The sequence below is a fragment of the Megalops cyprinoides genome, chromosome 13, assembly GCF_013368585.1.
Source record: "Megalops cyprinoides isolate fMegCyp1 chromosome 13, fMegCyp1.pri, whole genome shotgun sequence".
Taxonomy (NCBI): domain Eukaryota; kingdom Metazoa; phylum Chordata; class Actinopteri; order Elopiformes; family Megalopidae; genus Megalops; species Megalops cyprinoides.
The window spans coordinates 17,310,871-17,332,115 of record NC_050595.1 but is presented as its reverse complement, the minus strand read 5'-3'; the positions used below and the strand labels follow the sequence as shown (position 1 = coordinate 17,332,115).

The window sequence follows — 21,245 nt, the reverse complement described above, 5'->3', positions numbered from 1 at the left end:
ACAAACACACACACACACACACACACACACACATGCACACACACTGTGTACAGAATATGAAGTCAGTTTGTAAAGAAAATGGAAGCTGGAGTGATATCTGAGGATAGCGTAAAAGGATTTATTACTGTGTAATAAATTCACCAGAATAAACGCCAGCTGTTCCTAAAAAGCTGAACTCAGACCAGCTGCTCTTCATGTTCTTTCTGTAAGCGGGACTGAAGCCATGGCCTCCAGTCTGTTCCAGGTACAGTGCTTGGCTTCTGCTGAGGTGTCTCCATTGAGCCAAATGCTTCAGACAACAGCGCTGTAGTACTGTAGCACTTCCACCCTCACCCGCTGCAAATCAGCTGGCCTGATGAGAGTGCTGGCAGCGTTGACACGTGTCATTGCTGAGGATCTGACAGCTGTATCAAAGCTCAGCCTCTCCAGGCTGCACACAAGCATTCCTCTGTTTGAACCACGGCTCTTTCTGTCTGAGTGCTGTGCTTACATCAAACGAGAGATGGGGTGCAGGACCCCAGACTCACAGACTGCCTTTGAGAGAGAGCATGGGGGAGGGGGGTGTCAGGGGGCAGGAATAAACCCTACTCTGTGGGACTGGGTTTAGGTGAGGGAGGGGGGCGTTTGGCTGGGTCTGCTCCCCTGAACAGGATCGATTGTCCTTCTTAAGGACTCCTGGATGAGAGGATGTATATATGTGTTTGTGTGTGTATGTGTGTGTCTGTGTGTATTTAGTACTACACTACTGCTGACAGACCAGTTTGACTCTTAATCTAAGTAAGTGCGGCTACTTTTAAAGTTGCGCTTCCTGACAAGGCGTGTCACTGACGATTTGGTCCGTTTCCCTGACATGAGCTCATGGAAGGAGACAGCTGGGGGAAGCAGCCAGCTCCCATCAGTAGCTACTGTATGGTCACTGCTTCCTCACTGATCACACACCACTCTGTATGTAATTCTCAATGAATGCTCAGCTCATTCACTGTTCCCTCATTGCTCAGGCGCTGCTGAGACTTCTCAGTCAGTGAGACACTGCTCCCAGCTACAGTACATTGCCTGCTCATGACTAAGCCACCCAAGAGCTGCTGTCTGACGCCGTGTGCATTTCCACAGGGATTGTTTTGCATTCTTCCTCTCTATTTCATGCAAAAGTGCATTTTGCTTTTAACAGAGCCACATGCTTTCAATCTGGATTCCACACTCATTAGCAGCATTTCCTATCAGAAACAAATACATCTGGGTCACGCATACGCATGTGTGTGCTTTCCACACCTGTGGTAGGTTTACAGCGTTAATGTTATTTTGTGGGAATGCGGGGGTGAGCTCTGGCTGTTGGAATACCTCCCTCAGTGTGTATCACAGGCTGGTCTTTACCATGTGTGAAACACTGGGAGCTAGTGTGTGTGCAGTGCCAGGCTTTAGTGAGTGTGCGATGCTGGGCTTTAGTGTGTGCAACACTGAGCTTTAGTGTGTACAATGCTTGGCTTTTGCGTGTGAAACTCTGGGCTTTAGTACCTGTGGCTCTCTGGGGACAGCAGTTTGGACAGGGCTGTGTCCGTAGCAGTGGTAGCTCCGTTCTGAAAAACGAAATGGCACCTTTCACTTTCCACGTGACTGTGTTAGCTGGGCTGTGACTGCAGTGCACATATATATGAATATGTATACCAGGCATCTCCACGATTTCGGACACGGTGGACACCCTTCTCCATGCATCATTTTTTAAAATTTATATCTACGTATCAAGAGACAAATTGTAGAGTATGGGGAAAACCGACACTGCCACAATAAGCTTCTCCTCCATGTTTGACTTGAACAAAAATGTTTAATCAATGGTTTCAGCAACGTCCGTCACGCTGCCTTCACTCCCGTTGGTAGTCACCGTGTCGCATCACATAAAAAAGACCGTGAGTCTAGTCTATTTTAGCCCCACCTAGTTGGCTTTGCAACGGCCACTTGTCATCCGGGTTAGCCATGGTGAACACTGAGAGGTCGCATCACAGTAAAAAAATGGATGAAACAAGTTTTCCTCTATGTGTTTGCAGGTTGTTAAATGTTAAAGGTTAAATGAGAGAGTGACATCTAATGGGGGGGACTAGTAATTGCCTTTAATATGACAGTTAGGCTATGTCAGAGTCCGTCTATTTAATTCTCTGGCTATGTTTAACCACTGCGGAAATGAGCCTAGAAAACGGGAAAAAATGCATATTAGCCTAAAAAATCGATCCAAAAATTTTACAGATTGATATCGAATCGGACGAATTTTAAAAAACGATTAATCGAAAAAACGATATTTTTGCACACCCCTATTTTATATCTTTGTTACCTATGTTTGAAGTCAGACTTTAGCACTAGGGTTTGTGTGACTTTCCCTCGCAATTGACTAAAGTGTGAATCACTGATGATCAGAACTCTGTGTTTTCACCTTGTCCTGAGCTGCCAGCAGGGTTTGCTTTCAGAAGCAGCTTTCCCAGCCTGTCTGTTGTTTATCTGTGTTTGACTGCACAGCCTGCTGTTGTGTTTGTTCTGTGTTTGATTTCAAGGCCTGCCTCTGTTGTTGATGTGTGTTCAATGTCACAGCCTGCCTCTGTAGCTGATCTGTGTCTGACTGTTTGTGTGTGTTCCCAGGGCTCTGTCACAGCTTCAATGTGGACACCAGGAGGCCGCGGATCATGCGGGGGTCCAAAGAGGCGCATTTTGGCTACACAGTGCAGCAGCATGCAGCAGCAGGACAGAAGTGGTGAGAGACCCCCCCCGACCCTCGCTCTGTGCTGCACCTGTCCTCTATACTAATGCTACAGGTGTTAATTATAATACAGTTTTTCTTTGGTTTCTCTGTCTATTGCAGAGATTTGTGTGTACTGTTTTGCAAAAAGTTTGCTTACATTTGCATTTTGTGTGAAAGCAATCAGGACTTGTATTGTGTTCTGGGAAATGCTTTGGTGCTGAGAGTTTTGCATCACTGTTTCGAGAATGTAGGTAGTGTTTCAGGAAATGCATTTAAGATGGAGAAAAACTCCCCCTCAAAATCAAACCTTTGCATCAAAGCAATACATATGCTCATATGAACAGCTGTCACTGAACATCAATTTCACACTGCTCGATAGATTTTTGGTTTGTATATGTGTTTTTGACCTAGTCACACCTTAGTATGGGGGATCTTCATAGATTTTCAATTGCAAAATGCACACAAATACAACCATAGCATTTTAAAAAACACAACAACAACAAAAAATCCTCATTTCGTCCTCATTCTGTTCCTCTTCTGATGAAATCAATGGAAAAGATTCTAACAGTGTTTATTCTGAGGACCATATCGTTGTCCTCTTGATTAGTTTTTTAATATCAGTCTAATGGCATTTGCAAACACAATGTTTGCTATTGTGGTCGTTTCCTGTACAGTGAAGAGACCCACCAGCAGAGGGTCTTCTTTCAGCTCTGCAATTTCCAGTTTTATACACATATAAAATAAATCTATGCTTCACTTTTTTGTGTTCACTGATACGTTGTATTTCATATTGTATGATACTGCACATTAGAGAACAATACGTAGCACAGCAGTGCACTGAATAATGTTCATTTGCCTATTCTCATTTATAAATGTGTGAAGGCCCCACTGAAATGTCTCACATTGGACTGTACCCAGTGTCCAGCCTCCCTCATGCTCAGTCCATGGTTGGTGAAATGATCAACCAGTGTTGCTTGAATATCATTGGAAACGTTCTACTGTCTCCTTGGCTGAACTCTTTCCCTACCTCTCCCAACTCTCTGCTCCATTTGGTTTCGTTGTTCTTAAATAATGAAGAGTTCACCTGTGGCTCCTTTTACTCATAAAAGTCTGACAGATAATTGCGAAGGAAAGTCTTTTAGGAAAGACTTTAAACGAGGCGTAAGGGCAGAGGGAATGGTGTGTGTTTTCTCTGTTTGAGATGACACCACGCCAGCCCACTGTAAGACTGCACTCAGCCCAGGGCCAGTGACACCTCCAGTGGAGTGTGCAGATGTTGAGCTGGGACCCTGTTTTCATCCCATCACTGATTTATATTGGAGGAATAAGTTGTGGATTGTTTCCGCTGCATAGTTGTACTGATGCTCACAGAATAGAAGTGAGACTATAGATTTTAAGTGGACTGAGTTTTTGCAATTTGACAGGATGAATGGTTGACTGGCTCCATAGTGTCCTCTTGCTAATTAAGGTGATGGATTCCCCATGCCTACCTGTCACCAAGGCACAGCAGTGAAAGCACTCCTCCATGGCGGCTCGGGTGTCTCAGAAGAGGGAGGGATTTTCCCATTTCATCTCCAGGATTCCTCTATTTATCCCACAGGCGGGAGGGTAATGTTTTATGATCCGTGCTCAGTAACAGGGCTTTCCAGCAGTGAGCTGTGAAAGGAGCCATACATCATCTTACCTCACCGCTGCTCCTCCCTGCAGCACATGCTGTCCCAGTGTCTCAGTATCTCAGTGTCCCCGGGTCTCCATACCTCAGTGTGCCAGTATCTCAGTGTCTCAGTGTCCCCGGGTCTCCGTATCTCAGTGTGCCAGTGTCTCAGTGTTCAAGTGTCTCAGTGTCCCAGTGTCCCTGTATCTCAGTGTCCCAGTGTCCCTGTATCTCAGTGTCTCAGTGTCCCTGTATCTCAGTGTCTCAGTGTCCGTGTGTCTCAGTGTCCCAGTGTCTCAGTGTCCCTGTGTCCCAGTGTCTCAGTGTCCCAGTGTCTCAGTGTCCCTGTGTCTCAGTGTCCCTGTATCTCAGTGTCTCAGTGTCCCAGTGTCTCAGTGTCCCTGTGTCCCAGTGTCTCAGTGTCCCAGTGTCTCAGTGTCCCTGTGTGTCAGTGTCTCAGTGTCTCAGTGTCCCCGTGTCTCAGTGTCTCAGTGTCTCAGTGTCCCCGTGTCTCAGTGTCTCAGTGTCCCAGTGTCCCTGTATCTCAGTGTCCCAGTGTCTCAGTGTCTCAGTGTCCCTGTATCTCAGTGTCTCAGTGTTCAAGTGTCTCAGTGTCCCAGTGTCCCTGTATCTCAGTGTCCCAGTGTCCCTGTATCTCAGTGTCTCAGTGTCCCTGTATCTCAGTGTCTCAGTGTCCGTGTGTCTCAGTGTCCCAGTGTCTCAGTGTCCCTGTGTCCCAGTGTCTCAGTGTCCCAGTGTCTCAGTGTCCCTGTGTCTCAGTGTCCCTGTATCTCAGTGTCTCAGTGTCCGTGTGTCTCAGTGTCCCAGTGTCTCAGTGTCCCAGTGTCCCTGTATCTCAGTGTCTCAGTGTCCCTGTATCTCAGTGTCTCAGTGTCCCTGTGTCCCAGTGTCTCAGTGTCCCTGTGTGTCAGTGTCTCACTGTCCCCGTGTCTCAGTGTCCCTGTATCTCAGTGTCCCAGTGTCTCAGTGTCTCAGTGTCCCTGTATCTCAGGGTCTCAGTGTCCCTGGGTCTCCGTATCTCAGTGTCCCAGTGTCTCAGTGTCTCAGTGTCCCTGTATCTCAGGGTCTCAGTGTCCCTGGGTCTCCGTATCTCAGTGTCCCAGTGTCTCAGTGTCTCAGTGTTCAAGTGTCTCAGTGTCCCAGTGTCCCTGTATCTCAGTGTCTCAGTGTCCATGTGTCTCAGTGTCCCAGTGTCTCAGTGTCCCTGTGTCCCAGTGTCTCAGTGTCCCAGTGTCTCAGTGTCCCTGTGTGTCAGTGTCTCAGTGTCTCAGTGTCCCCGTGTCTCAGTGTCTCAGTGTCTCAGTGTCCCCGTGTCTCAGTGTCTCAGTGTCCCAGTGTCCCTGTATCTCAGTGTCCCAGTGTCTCAGTGTCTCAGTGTCCCTGTATCTCAGGGTCTCAGTGTCCCTGTGTCTCAGTGCATCACTGTCCTTCCTCATGCTGCCTCAGTGTCTCACTCTTTCTGACTTTCTGAGTAAAAAAGCAGTACACTATCTGCTGACAGGCCTGGAATGTTCTAGTGAAAGTGACTGTCTCCTCTGTCAGTGTACAGACCTGCACTGCCATAGTAGGAATGATTTGCATACCGGATTAGTGTCCTGGTGCAGTGGGGTCGCATCCTCAGTCACTCCTGCCAGGAGGACCGGGGATGCTGGTGAGGAGTGGGACGTTGTCTCACAGACAGATTAATGAGCAGTGCTGGGATTTCTGCTGTTCCAGCCAAATGGATTCTCATGTCTGAAAAATTTGGTTTGTGGTTTATTTGTTTTGTATTTTTTCTTCATTCTTTTCACTGAGGTCATTTTTACCCGTGAGCCTAATTTATGCAATGGTTTCCCGAACTATTTATTCCAAAAATCGCTATCAAATGCAGAAAAAGTGTACTTTTTGCTCGTAAACCATAAAGCTCTTAGCTTTCATCTGAAACGTGATTATAATTAGTCAGTTTGAATTTTGATTTTACATTATGTTTCCGTTTGTGTGTGTGTGTGTGTGTGTGCCTGTGTGGGAGAGGTTATAGGCAGAGAAGAGTATGATGCAGTCATAGCCTCTTTATCAGATCGTGTTAATGAGCAGTGCTCAGCCTGTCGGTGAGGCAAGCCTGAGCTCACAGTGTGTAACGGGGGAGGAGGGGGATAGGCTGAGCAGGCAGCTGCGGTTTTGGAAGTCAGGGAGTCCCAGGACCGGAGGGGAGTGTGCAGGCTCTCACCCTCCCTGTCTTTATCACACCCTCCCTCTCTCTTCCTCACATCCAAATCACATTTGCTTTATTGGAATGGAAGACATTGTGTAAGTGTTGCCAAGGCATGTGATGTAATACATGAAAACAGGGAACAAATAACAAATAAAATGCCTATAAATCTAATCAAATGAAAGTATGTAATCATTAAATAGTTTGGTTATAAATTGATTAATGGCTACAGTCATCTGTCCCACAGGCCATGGCAGGCTGAAAGGTACTAAGCAGTTAGTGGGGCTGTTGGTCCTTCCCCTGACAGGATTTTTCATTGTTCGGCATGAGCTGGACATTTTTGAAAAAAATCTGAATGAATTGTGTCACCTTTGATAATGAATGCAATGTGGAGTGATGTGATATCCCAATAAAGTGAGGTTCAAAGTCAAACTCTATTTTCTTCTCTATTCTTCTCTCTCTCGATCACTTCTATCCCTACCTGCGCACAAAGTCAAGTTTATTCCAGACAAATGAGGGGGAACAGTCCTCCCTTTCAGAAACATGGGCATAAGAAACTCCAGTTTAGTATAATGTCAATGCCAAGGAAAAGAGATAATTCCCCTGCATCTCCATGTCACACATTTGTCCTAAGTACAGATTTCTTTACAGACCTAGGTATGCTTGCAGTGAGGGGAAGGGGCTGTACACAGAAGAGATTATCAGTGAAATCAGGCCACAGAGAGGATTGTGAGTGGGTTTGTCCTCTGATGCCACAGGAAAGTGGTCTCCTCTGGTCAGCATCCTGCACCCAAGGGTCAGGGCATCGCTGTGGTCACCTGGGAGACAGTGCGAGGTGGGCCACACCCCTCCCACCCCTTCCATCTTATCTGATCACAGCCACTGGCAAATGCATCAGTGTGATCACCACTGTGTGTCTGTCTCTCTGCCAGAAGTATACCTGAATAAGTTAGGGACAGATTTGTATGAAACTCAGTGAAAGTAATTTTTGTATTTTAGGGCTGCTGAGAACTTCTGAGGGTGGTAGAAGTATGCATTCTACTGATTGTTTCTCTCGTTTTAATTTTTAACTCAAATGCTCAATTGAAAACGCTGTTAGATAAATGCAGTCAGAATTTGCAAAACAAAATCCCCAGGAGCACTATTTCTCTGTATATTGGTTCATCACACACTTAATTGGGCTAGGGTTGAAATGGTACTCTAATTTCAAGAATGTATATTACAGCCTGTATAACCCATCTTATGTCACAATAATTTAAAATATAAATGGGAATTGCAGTAAATCAGTATCTCCAAGGAAATGTACTTGGGGGAATTTGAAGTGAAGCATTTAAATGTGAGTAATTACTGACACTGGCAGCAAGAGCAGACAGCTGGCTGACAGTCTTGTGCTTGTGCCAAATATCGGTGCTCTGTAGAGCTGTCCCAGGCCTGCGCTGCACCGTGCCAGTTCACAAGCTCCCTCTGTGTGTGCCGGGACTGTGAAAAGCACAAAGACCAGGAGTGGATACGAAGTGCGGAGAGGCAGAGAGGCCGGCTGACAGCCTGAAGCTGCAGTCTCTGAGAGTGTGAACACAGGAGGAGAATTTGCGTGCTTTATGAGTCAGAGTCTCGTTCATCCTCGCATGTGACTGCTGACATCTGCGTGCTTAACTGAGATAAATATGCATGTCTTGCAGGGAGGACCATCACTTTTTGCCCTCTTGTCCTGTATATAATTTGAAATGTCTACTGCATACTGAAAAGGCAGGTGAAAATCCACTGGACTTGACGGCCTAGCTTTTATGCAGACATTTTCTTCTTTGAGGTTTCCATCAGACGCGCTGTCAGGGCTTACTTGCAGGCAAGTAATGAGGCAAGTAATGCAGTATGAGGACCAGCATTAGAACATTCAGTTCGACCTGTCATTACAGGCAGGTTACAGGGTCCTGTCTGGGTGAGAGGCAGCTGAGGACGTGCTCCAGCTGGGACACATCTCCACCCGTCCCTCACGCATCCCTCGCTCTCGTCCCACGGCCTGTTTATTTTCACTGCTGCTTCTCTTCTCTTTCCTTCGCATCTGACCCTTGACCTGCACATGAGTCATGGAATGCCATGATAGCAGCAGCAGCAGCAGCAGCAGCAGCCAAGAAGCGCCAAAATAGAACGCAGCTTTAAACACAGCAACTTTTAAACACAGCTTTTAAAAACAACAGCCCTTACACACAGTGGCCCTTAGATACAGCAGCCCTTACACACAGTAGCCCTTAAACACAGCAGCCCTTAGATACAGCAGTCCTTACACATAGTGGCCCTTTAATACAGCAGTGCTGGAAAATGGCAGCCCCTAATTAAAAAGCCCTTAAATACAGCTCACTCTCTGATGAAACCAGAACCAGTATCTAAGCTGAAAGGACGACCAATGTTAACAAAACAAGCAGACCCATCCACATACTTCCAGCCAAAGCTGTTTCAGCACTCAGAGACACCTGTTAGGTCCATGCCAATTGCCCTCTGATGGTACATTACTATTCTGAGGACATTCAAATCATATAAGGGGCTTGTGGGCTTAGTGAGTGTGTACAAGAAAGCTACATAGTGTCTAGGGTGTTAGGAGGTAATTGACATTCTGAGGGTCACACACACCCATGCACACGTTCACACAAACACGCACACACACACACACCCCCACCCACACACACACACACACACACTCTCACTCCCACACACACACACACACACACGCACGCACACACACACCCCCACCCACACACACACACACACACACACACTCTCACACCCACACACACACACACTCTCACACCCTCTGATGTGTCAGGCGTGGGCTTGGGCTGTGGTTTGACAGCGCAGGTCTCTTTGCTGAGCTGGGAGTGTGAAATAGATCAGCGCATTGTGAGCTGTGATTGTGTTTGGTTTTCCCTCTGCCGCGGTCCCAGCATGCTCCCGTTCTGTGGGAAAACGTGCCGGGGACTCATGTTGCTTCGGTTCTTTCATTTAACGCCATTCCCGCATCCGCAACGAGGGCCAGCGACCGGGGCTCCGCTTTAATGAGCTGGACCCTGATTGTTTTTGCAGCTCCTCCTGAAATGGCCTGGAACGGGGAGGTGACCTCTGCTGCGAGCGAACAATGGCCGCCTTTCTCCCAGGTAGCAGTGTCCCGGCCTGAACCGAGCCCCCGCCTGCTCTCACCGTGTCACAGACACTCATAAAAGCAGCAATAATGCTGATATTAATAGTAGTGGAAATATACACCCTGCTGGAGCTGTCTCACTGAGAATGACTCCCGGTGACAGTCAGACTTGTACACCAGCCCGGAGAATACTGATCCAGCACTTCCTGTTTCCATTTTCCTGCAGCCTGATCCTTCGGTGGAGTCCACTGTCATTTGCTGGCGACACACAGAAGAAAGAAATTGGTTCTGGATGCGATGTAGTGTAACAATGTTATCATATTAATACTGTAGATGTTTAAGGGTGTTAATTGACTAGAAGGTGTTAGTTATCATATCTGGACGGTGTGAAGTAATTTGTGCGGTAATGTCTCAGAATCCAGCCGCGTTGCATTATTAATTTGCTGAGCAGGTGTTCTCATCCAGAGTGAGTCCTTTTTCCCATTACACATGTTTATACAGTTGGTTGTGTTGCTGAGGTAATTCAGGTTCGGCGCTGTCCTCTGGATCTGAACCTGACAAGTCTTGTGTGCGGCAGTAGGTGCTGCTCCAAGACTTAGGCAGCTCTCTGGTTCTGGCGCTCCTGTCTGCTGAAGCTTATTCGCACTGGATATATTTGGAACCATGTGTGCAGTGTCTGGTTCAGACATCAATGACTAAAAATGAATAGAGTCCTCAAAATGCTCTGATGTCCCCCAATGGCAGCCATTCATTTGTGCATAAATATGCACAACTTTCTGATTACATGGCATATCTATCAGGATAATGAGGAATGGGAATGGTATGCTTTATATACACGCAAATTCAAGTCCTGCATGTGCATGCACTCTGTTGACTCCTATGACCCCCGGTTTAGGTCCTGCTCCACAGACAGTGGATGCATGCTTGTGACTGTCTTTAATAATGAGTGTCCAGATGCAGGGCTGTGGTTATGGAGGCGGCTAATACAGTGTAGGGTTCGAATGTCTGTAATGTGGAGGTCATAACTGAAGTTGTCTTTTAGTAGCGCTGAATTGTCATCTATTAATGTAGAAATGTGTGCACTGCATAAAGGCAGGTTCTCCATATAGGAGGTTCTCTATAAAGGTGGTTCTCTGATAGGTGTTGATCATTAAAATACCTTAGTAATGTGATAATCCAAACCATGTGGTTGTAGTTCTTAAACTTAATGTTTCAGAAAACAATGAAAGGTCAAATGCAACTTATTATGTAATACTGTCTGTTTCATTCAAATTAATCTTTTCATATTAACATTTCAGCAAATATGTCTTATGCACAGCAAAGGTTTCTGTTTCAGTATATTACCCAAAATGTCATCACCTGTGACTCTAAGCTACAGGTTTACATATCTCTTTTTATAGGGCTCTGCGCTAAAGCCTGTCGCAAGAGAATAGGAAGCCCTCGCATTTTGTACAACATTATAAACTTATTTAAATTTTTACAGGCCTTTAAGCGATCGCCCTGACCTGACCCTGCCTCCTCTGAGGATTCTGTTATGCTGCAAGAATTTTCCCTCACGATAAATACATGAGAAAGGAGCAGCTCCCGTTAGTCTTGTGTTTCAGGCACCGGGCCCGTGGTGCTGACCCAATCCCCCTGCCACCTCGCGGCTCCGTGTGGCCGATACGGCTGGAGCACATCTGCTGGTGTGTGTATTTGTGTGTGTGTGTAAGTGTGTGTGAATGTCTGCATGTGTAATTGTCTCATTCTCTCTGTTCTATCCTCCGGCCCAAACAACTAGACTCAGCATGATTCACACTGCCACGTCTATGCGATAGTTTGTTTGTGTATAACTGTGCTGTGTGTATGTGTGCGTTTTGATGTGTGTGTGTGTGTGTGTGTGTATGTGTTGGACAGGCTGGGGTCAGTTTGCCGACATATAGCCCATAAACACTGTCACACAGTGCAGCTGAGCTGCACATTTTGAATCTTTCTCAGGGTTTGAGTCCCTCTCTTTTCCTTCTCTTCCCTTCTTTCTTTTAATCAGACCATTTTTATGATCCCTTTGTCACAAAGAGCTAGACAGAATGTGTTTTCCAGGGGGAACCAAAGAGGCAGCAAAGTCAAGTCCATTGGGGAAACTGTGGAAAAACATCCCCTGAACTCCAGGAAAGCAGTGGACTGCAAACAAAAGAATTCCTCTCTTTCTTAGTGCATAAATCCACAGAATTATGAATCCTGACTCTTGAACTTTCTCTTTCTAGGTTACTGGTGGGAGCCCCCTTTGAGACTAATGGCCCATACCAGACCGGGGACATCTACAAGTGCCCAATGAACCGGAGAGCCAACGGCAACTGTGCAAAGCTCAACTTAGGTACCTTCCTGCGATTCAGTCTCATCCTCTCTCAATGCGTGTGACTCGGCCTCTCTCAGCGCTCTCTCACTCCGGGCACCACGTGTGCAGTCACCTGTGAATCGTAAAAGCTCTTTCATTCTCTGCTCAGTGCTCAGCTCGTGAGTGTGGGGTTGAGTTTGTGCCAAACCCATGAATCCTGCCGTCTCCAGGTCGTGCGCATCCCCCTACCCTCCCCCCATCCCCCCTCTCAGATGGGAGACATCTGCATCGGGTAGACGCAACACGTGGGCGAAGCTGGCGGCGAATGCCTCCAGCCTGACGTCACGGCTCGGCGCTGAACATGACATGCTTGTCTCAACATCGGTGGCGTGATGTTTGTGGTTGTTTTAGAAGTAAACAGTTTGACATTTTGGAGAAAAGAGCGAGTTAGATTCGAGCACGTCAGCCTGGAGCTTTGGGAGGAGTGCGTGGCGGAGAAGCTCTGAATGCTGTCTGTAAAACAGAAACCCACATTCCTGAGGGAGCCCCCAAACTCCGGCTACATTCCTGCCACTCTCCAGGGCTGCTGCATCGGGGATCCCCGTTCAGCAGAGCAGAGGGGCCAGGATGGGGCCCCGTGTGCTGCTCCGACTGTCTTAACTCTTTTTTCCCCTTACACAGCACTGACTCTTATATTCAGTCAAAACAGCTGAGTCATCGTAAAAAGAAGAGGATTTCAGACAGATTGGTCTGTTCCGTATTTACACAAATGAGGTTTTTCCTTCATGATGACTCGGCTGTTCTGATTGAATCCAGGGATCGGTGTATTGGAGGACTTGGTGAGAGCTGTTTTCGTTGAACAGCAGCTGTGACTTGGCAGTTGTGATTGAAACCAGGGGTCAGTGTATTGAATTATTTGGTGAGGGCTGTTTTGACTGACTTGTCAGCTCTGATTGAATGCAGGAGTCAGTCCATTTGATGATTCGGTCAGGGTTATTCTGATTGAATTCAGAGGCTAATAAAGATGTGTTCTTGCTTTGCTGCTTTGTCCTTAAGGCAGGATATCGTTGACCAATGTGTCTGAGCGCAAGGATAAGATGCGGCTGGGAATGACCCTGGCCTCCAACCCCAAGGATAACAGCTTTGTGGTGAGTACAGAGTTGCAATGGGAACGTCCTGTTAACGCTCTAACAACGTCTCCTAGAGCTGCAGATGTGCTGCATTACCCGCAAGCGCTCTAGTCCTACTCCTCGCTGCCCTCGCTCACCTGCCGCTTCCCGGACGTGACACGTGTGCTCCGAAGTGACATAATGTATGGCATGCAAGGCCAATCAATCAAATCATTAGCAATGTCATACGAGTCACGCTCATTAAGACTGTAATATGAGTTATAGTCATTTGGATTGCTGTAAGACTCACGGTCATTAGGATTGTTTTGCCAGCTGTAAAAGCTTTAGAATTCCGAGCAACACAAGAGCAGGTCACAAGAACAGATGTCCCCTACATTATACTGATTGCATGCGTGTGTCTGTGTATGTCTGTGTGTGGGACTATGCTGTGTACGTGTGATCATGGTGTGAGTGTGCCATGGTGTGTGTGTGTTCTTGTATGTCACCATGTTGGATGTGTGTGGGACCATGGTGTGTCTGTGTTTGTGTGTCATCAGGCTGGGTGTGTATGTGACCATGTTGAGTGTGTGTGTGTGTGTGTGTGTGTGTGTGTGTGTGTGTTACCATGTTGAGTGCTGTCTCTGCTGTGTTTCAGGCCTGCGGGCCTTTATGGTCCTACGAATGTGGCAGCTCGTACTACAGCACAGGCATCTGCTCCAGAGTGAACGCCAGCTTCAAGTTCTCGCGCACCATCGCCCCAGCCTTTCAGAGTAAAGACACACTCCTCTATCCTCGGCAACATCCCAAGCTTCACATGTCCTCTAACTGTCTCTGTGGTTAGCATGGCAGGATGAATGAGTTTATACTGGGAGAGCTTTCCTGTCCCTTATGAGTTCCTCATGGAGAGCAGCCATGTTGCGAAAGATACAGATGTGTTTTTGTTTCTGACAGGATGTGAGACCTACATGGACATTGTGATTGTTCTGGATGGATCCAACTCCATCTACCCGTGGTACGAGGTTCAGGACTTCCTCATTAACATCCTGCAGAAGTTCTACATTGGGCCAGGCCAGATCCAGGTGTGTGGGCTCTGGGTCCATTTTGGGGCAGCTGGGAGGATTCTAAGCACACTCTTACATAAATGTAGGCCTCTCTGTATACCTTTCTGTGCTCTGTGCTTCTGTATGGATGCCGTACAGGTCGAGGGCTGTATGTGCAGGACTCTAGGCGTGTGCCTCCATATGCCCAAGGTTAAGCTACTTCAGTTCTCAGGTCTGAGTGATGCAGTAGTGTCATGATTGTTCCTCAAATTGTTGGATTTGTTGCCCATGTGGCAGTATTTGTTGCTCATGTTACAGTGTTTGCTGCTTGTATTGTAGATGCTGTTGTTAATGTATTTCTTGCTTGTGTTGCAGTAATTGTTGCTCATGTTGCAGAATTTGTTCTCATGTTGTGGGGTTTGTTGCTCAGGTTGGCGTGTTGCAGTATGGGGAGAAGGTGGTCCATGAATTTCACCTGAATGACTTCCGCTCTGTGGAGGAGGTGGTGAAGGCCGCGCGGAAGATCGAGCAGCGTGGCGGGGAGGAGACAAACACAGCGCTCGGCATTAATGTGGCGCGGTACGTCAGCTCCGCCCACCACGCCATAGCGTACACTCAGACAGCTCCGCCCACCGTGCTACAGTGCATACTCAGTGCATACTCACTGCACCTTCTCTACTGCCAGTCTCTCTCCTCAAAAGCCTTGAAAAATCAGATTCACCAGTGCTGCTAAAGTCCACTCCCCTCAGCTTGTAGCTCAGCTGGATTCCAGCTTTCTAAAGCACGAACAACCACAGAACTGGGGGGAGAAGCTACGTCAGATCAGTCAGGACGTTACCGAAACCTTGCAGACACTGTGTTCCTCCAGGACATGGCCTGAGCTGGCCTGCAGTTTCCTGGCGGTTTGATGTGTGGAATCTGGAGGCAGACTCAGAGGGTGTGCCCTTGGGGAGTGCTGGAGATGCCATTGGCTGTGTGCATTCACTCAGGTCTCAGGCCTTTAAGAGGGGGGGTCGGCGCGGAGCCAAGAAGGTGATGATCGTCATCACAGACGGGGAGTCACATGACAACCAAGACCTGCAGCAGGTCATCGAGGACAGCGAGAAAGATGGCATCACCCGCTACGCCATTGCAGTGAGTCCTTCTTCCTCCCTCTCCGTCTCTTTCTCTCCATTGCTCTCTGTCTCTGTCTCTCTCCCTCTCTCCCTGGCTGCCTGTATCCTTCCTTCTCTCACTCTGTCTCCCTCCCTCTCCCTCCCTCACTCTCTGTCTTCCTCTGTCTCCCCCTTCAGTCTTTCTCTCTATCTGTCTCCCTCCCTCTCTCCCTGGCGTGCTCCCTCCCTTGCTCTCCGGCTCTCTCTCTGTCTCTGTCTCTAATCCCCGGGTGCTGGCACGGTGCTGTGCTGCTGCTTTGCTGTGGTAAGACTGAGTCACTGTGTGTCAGTGTGGCAGTGTGGCTGGGGTGTGTCTGGCTCTGCCGCTCCGTGCCTGTTGACCTGGTCACCAGGCGTGCCAAGAGGTGGTTGCCTGAGTGGAGCCCATCTGTCATTGGTTCTTTACAGCTTTTAATGACCAGTTTAGTCTCCATCTAGAGCAGCGGTGAGGTCTCTGGAATATTTGACTGTGAGTGATAGAACTGGAGCGCTCTGTGTAGGGTGGCCAGTAGGGGGCGATGTGCAGCATCCCTGAGGACCGACAGAGCTTTGGTGTCCTTAGGTCCTGGGCTACTACAACCGGCGTGGGATCAACCCTGAGGCCTTCCTAAATGAGATTAGGTATATTGCCAGTGACCCTGACGACAAGCATTTCTTCAACGTGACGGATGAATCGGCGCTGAAAGACATTGTGGACGCTCTGGGAGACAGGATCTTCAGCCTGGAAGGTAGTGGGTCTAGCTGCAAGGCTCTGCGCTCTGGATATAGAATCACACCGCCGATGCATTGCACTGCACAGTAAGGCCCTCTCCTAAACTCCTCTCCTCTGTCTCCACAGGCACCAGTAAGAACGGGACAGCATTCGGCCTGCAGATGTCTCAGGCAGGCTTCTCCTCTCACATTGTGGAGGTCAGTCTCACTGTGGGTTTACCCTCTCTCGCCCATGGTTGTCAAGTGCTGCGCTGTGAGGTTTCTTTCCCCTGTTTGATTGTGATGTGGTGCACTGTGAGTTTTCTCTTTTGCCTGTGATGACATCATCGTGCATCGTGAGAGTAGTTCTGGAAGCTGACTACGTCTGTATGTAGGATGCATCCTCTCTCCTCTCCAATATTGAGGTGAATGTACTGTGTCCCTCCAGTTTCAGCTGATGAGTAATCACAGCTTTTGGCTGTGGGAGGCACAGACAGCTGAGCTGACAGATCTGAAGGTCACCAGCAGCACCGTCTCCAGCTGTGCTCCTCGGTGCAGCCTCTTCCTGTCTGTCTCCCATTCGTGGCAGCTGATACTGCAGTTCCACCAAACAATCCAAGTGCAACCTGCCCAGGGAAGAATATCTATCTGTATATGTGCCCCCCAACCCCCACCTCCTAATTGAAAATAAATATAATGCTGATGGTGACTGGCGTGACTGGAAATTTCATAGCCCAGACGGTGAATTCCAGGGCCAGCACAAAGGCAAGGCGGGTGCGGAGAGGAGGATAGTGTTCTGGAAAGTATTTCAGGACTTTAAGGGGAAAAGCAGTCATGAAAGAGCAGATGGTTTTGTTGAATGCAAGATTTTTCAGCTTCAAAGACTGTGTATATCACACACACACACATACATAAACACACACATTCAAGCACTCACACATGTACACACACACACGCACACACACTCTTTCTCACACCACTCACATGTGTGTGTAGTGTTGACTGCACTTCAATCTCAAGCTGTTTTACTGGTGGTGGTTCAGAATTCCAGGGAAGGTTTTCTGTGCCTTTTGAATGGAATTTCAGGCTTCTTTTAAGTGGCTGTTTTAAAGTCTTTAAATTTGTGGTAGATCAGTTACTGCTTTAAAAACCCTTTATAGTGTGGTGTATGATGTCAGTATTTTAATATCTGAGTGCTGCATATTCTGCAAGGCATATCGGGCCAGTATAGAGACCCCCCATCCCAATACGTCTAATTAAACAGTGTTTTACTGATGTAGCTAAGCAGTCACAAGCCTGTCAAGCCTCTTGTTTGTTTGAGTTTTTCTTAATTGTTTACACACATTTCTTGAAGTAGTATCTCATGCTCTCAAAACTATCGGCACAGTGCTTAAAACAGTTTATTGACTCAGCAAAACTTCATAAATCCTGTGCAAAGTGAAATACTGCCCTCAAAAATATGTTAACACCTCTCAAAATCAAATATTTGCATCAAAATAATACACACATATCATACACACTGCCATCAGGATTTATATGTGTTTCTGGCTTGATCGTACCTCATTATGTATGAACTTGTGTGAACTATGTATGAAATGATACATTTTCAAAACAAAAAACAGAGCAGACCATTTCATCCTCGTTCCATTTTATACACATCTATATATCAGTATATAAAATATATATCCTTGCTTCATTTCAGGTATTCACTTTTCTGTAGTAACTCACATGCTGTATTGCAGATTGTATGACACTGCACGTAAGAGTAAATTCAGTAGATATGAATTTCCATGCAATCAAAGCGTGAATGTTGCCTTTGATGTGGTTATAGCTGTGGTTTATTTGGTTTGGAGTCTGACAAAGGGATTGCACCTGGCTGTGGGCCAAAGTTGTTAAACCCCCCGTGTGGACATCATAACCAAGGAAATGAGAGGGGGAGATGGGGTGGAGAAAGGGTGCTGTGAACAGCAGACACAGAAAGGAGATAGGAGAGATGTCTATAGTCACGGATGAGCCGGGTTGTCAAGGTTTGTTTTATCACATAGGGATTGTTTGTAAATTCTCCTTCTGAGTCTGAGTTTCAAATAAATATTAACACAGCAGAACATAATGTCCCCTTACCTATTCTCATTTCTAAATGTCCAAATTATAAAAGGCAACAGTGAAATGACTCAAATTGGGCTGTGCCTACTGTTCAGCCTCCCTCATACTCAACCCATGGTTGGTGAAATGATCAACTAGCTTTGAACAGACATCATTGGAAAAAGCTTTACCATCATCTTGATAACTTTGTGAACTCTGCCTCCTTCCCTCGCTCTTCCTCTCACCTTTTTGCCCCATTTGGTTATGTTGTTCTTCAACTATGAAGCGTTCACCTGCAACTTCTTCTATTCAGTCTAAATCTCTGACAGATAATTGAACAGAAATATGCAATTTGGGTTTGTACAGGTGAAGTATTTTCATATTTCTGCAGTCATGTTTCCCACATGAACGCAGGGGATTTCACTATGAGCCGTGCTGTGAGACAGAGCTGCGTGTGAGTCGTTCTGTAATAGCGTGAACTGGAATCGAAATATGAGTGAATACAAGTAAAATTTGCCGTGGTTCAGAGTTTTGACACATGGGCTTGAACTTTTGACATTTATGTGCATGCAGTTTGTAAACAACTGAGAAAAACTAGAATGTGCTGAAGATGGTACAGATTGATTAACCCTCTTTGCTGCTCATAAAGAGTAGCTGCATATCTTACCCGGCTTGTTCAGCATATCCCTGCATGGAAGCAGATCCAAACAAACAGGACAGCCTCCTGCAGTTGGTTCTGTCTTTGAATGAAAGCTCAGATCAGCATGGTCCGGTGCTGTACTGTTTGAAACAGGTCCAGGCCTTAAAGCAGCGTGTTGTTTGGAAAGATCCTGTCTGTGCTGAACACTGAGGATGGAGCTGCACACAGCGGGGCTCAGCTATAGCACTACAGTCTCTCCATGGTCTCTGAAGGCAGCACATCACTCATCTGTGGTGCGGGAGGCAAGGAGAGAGGGCTTCAGTTAGGAGGACTTACAGCCATGTGCATATCTGCCTGTGTGCGCACGCATGTGTGTGTGTATGTCTGTGTTTGTGCATGTGTGTCTGTGCATTTTATGCATATGTGTCTGTGTGTGTGCCTGTCTATGTGTGCATGTAACTATGTATGTAATTGTGTGTGTCTCTGTATGCCTGTATTCCACATTCTGAGGCAATTAGGAAAGTCCACGAATGCCCTTTTCATTATCCATCAATGTCCCTGAGGCTTCAAACGGCATTTGGAGAGAGAAGCATGTTGAAAAGATTAGAGCTTCTCTCTATTTATTTTTGTTTCTTTTATGAAGCGGTGTTGGCAGAGTGTATGAGCAGAAATGTCTTTTTAAGAGTGATGTGAGAGATGCCTGTTTCCTGACTGAGCGGAGTTTTAGGGTGATGTCAGGGCAGAGGTGTTCCACACTCCTGTTTCAGCACCCACACTCTAAACCATGTGCCACATTCGCCAGATGTGTCCCTCAGCATTCATGCTCGCTCATGTGCAAACGCGCATGCACACACACACACACACACACACACACACACAGCCCTCTTACCGAGTCTGTCTCCCTCTCTTCAGGACGGTATCCTGGTAGGTGCGGTTGGAGCGTATGACTGGAATGGGGCGGTGCTGAAAGAGACTCGCATGGGAAAAGTCGTCCCGCCAAAATCCTCCTACCTGCAGGAGTTCCCGGAGGAGCTGAAGAATCACGGCGCGTACCTGGGTAAAGAGCCCCTGACCCTCCCCACACACCCCTCACCCTCCCTACACCTCCCTACTTGTCCCCCTCACTCTCCAGACACACCCATCCCACTCTGTCTTAGCTGATCTGACAGTTGCACAGTGATGATGAATGAACACAAAACGTCACGCAAACATATCACAGCATGGTAACATCAAGAAAAAACCCAAACTAATAGTATACGTTTAATAAAATTCTAAAACTATAGATTGATATTGATTAATATTAGCTACCAATATGATGCAATAATAGTGATACAGTTGAATTGTTCAGCACATCCCATACCCCATTCCTGCAGCAGTCGGTGCTCACTGTCACTGACATGAGGCCACATGTTGGGCTGGTATTGGGGCTCTCTCTGTGTCTCTCTCTCTCTGTATTTGTCTGTCTCAATTCAATTCAGTGGAATTTTTTGGCAGGACAAACAAAATAGTGTTGCCAAAGCTGTAATAGACTATATTAAATGTAAGTAGACCTATGTAGACTAAAATAAACACGTATATTCATATATCATATGTAGGGAGATCTACAGGGGGTCTCACTCACCCCCCCTTTCCCTCCTCTCTGTCCCTTCATGCCTCCCCTACTCTCCTTCCTGTTCTCCCTCTCTTCCCCCTCCCCTCTTTTTCCCTACTCTTTTCTCTTTCTTTTTCTCTTCTACCACTTCCCCTCTCCTCATTATTCCTTCCCTCTCTCCCCCTCTCTTTCCTCATTCTTCTCTTCCCTTCCCCCCCATCTCTTTCCTCCCCTCTCTCTCTCTCTCTCCCCCTCTCTGCCTCTCTTTCCCCCCTCTGTCTCTGGAAGTGCGCAGCTGGGGTGATGGGGCTGTGTGGTTTTAACGCCATCACCACTGCGGGCCCCCTCTGTAAACTGCTCCACTGGTTCCCACCACATCTCTCTCCTGAGCCCTGCTTTTCCCATCAGAGCGGCGGATGGAAGCCATCCCAGCCTCATTACAGCCTGCAGAAAATGCTCTGAGTGGGAGAGAGGGAGGGGGAGGGAGAGAGAGGAAAAGACGGAGAGAGGGTTAGGGAGAAACAGAGAGAGAGGTTTAAATCTCTAGCAGGGTCAGTGCTGTGGTAGCATTGTGCATGGAACTTAACTTGCATTAATTCATTAACTTTTTTCAGCTGTGTAAATGGAAAATGTGTAAAATGAGAGCTGTTTAATAAGTATCAGAAGGTCATGCCAGCCTTCAGTGGGAGGGTGACTGACTGATCCCAGCTCAATGATGACAAACATATCTCAGCTCTGAGGTCTGGAGTGACTCTGGGCTATAGTGTGGAGTCACGGAGGGAGTCACGCTAACTGCTGTGGTCTTCTTTATGGAACAAATGGCTGTTCTTTACCTTCGGCATGTAATGATTTGACTTTCCGGTACATTGAAAAGGTGATTTCAGCACCTGCAGTAAAGCCGAGCTGACTG

General features: G+C 47.1%; 1 protein-coding gene across 1 annotated transcript in view; it reads left to right on the top strand.

The window, feature by feature from the left end:
* Positions 1-21,245, top strand: part of itga11a (integrin, alpha 11a) — a 39,698-nt gene that overhangs the window by 5,622 nt on the left and 12,831 nt on the right. The window contains exons 2-11 of the mRNA XM_036543814.1: positions 2,623-2,734; positions 11,959-12,068; positions 13,086-13,177; positions 13,794-13,908; positions 14,090-14,217; positions 14,609-14,757; positions 15,168-15,312; positions 15,895-16,060; positions 16,171-16,241; positions 19,657-19,801. Coding sequence (XP_036399707.1) covers positions 2,623-2,734; positions 11,959-12,068; positions 13,086-13,177; positions 13,794-13,908; positions 14,090-14,217; positions 14,609-14,757; positions 15,168-15,312; positions 15,895-16,060; positions 16,171-16,241; positions 19,657-19,801 — 1,233 coding nt within the window. The remainder of the gene's footprint in view (positions 1-2,622; positions 2,735-11,958; positions 12,069-13,085; positions 13,178-13,793; positions 13,909-14,089; positions 14,218-14,608; positions 14,758-15,167; positions 15,313-15,894; positions 16,061-16,170; positions 16,242-19,656; positions 19,802-21,245) is intronic.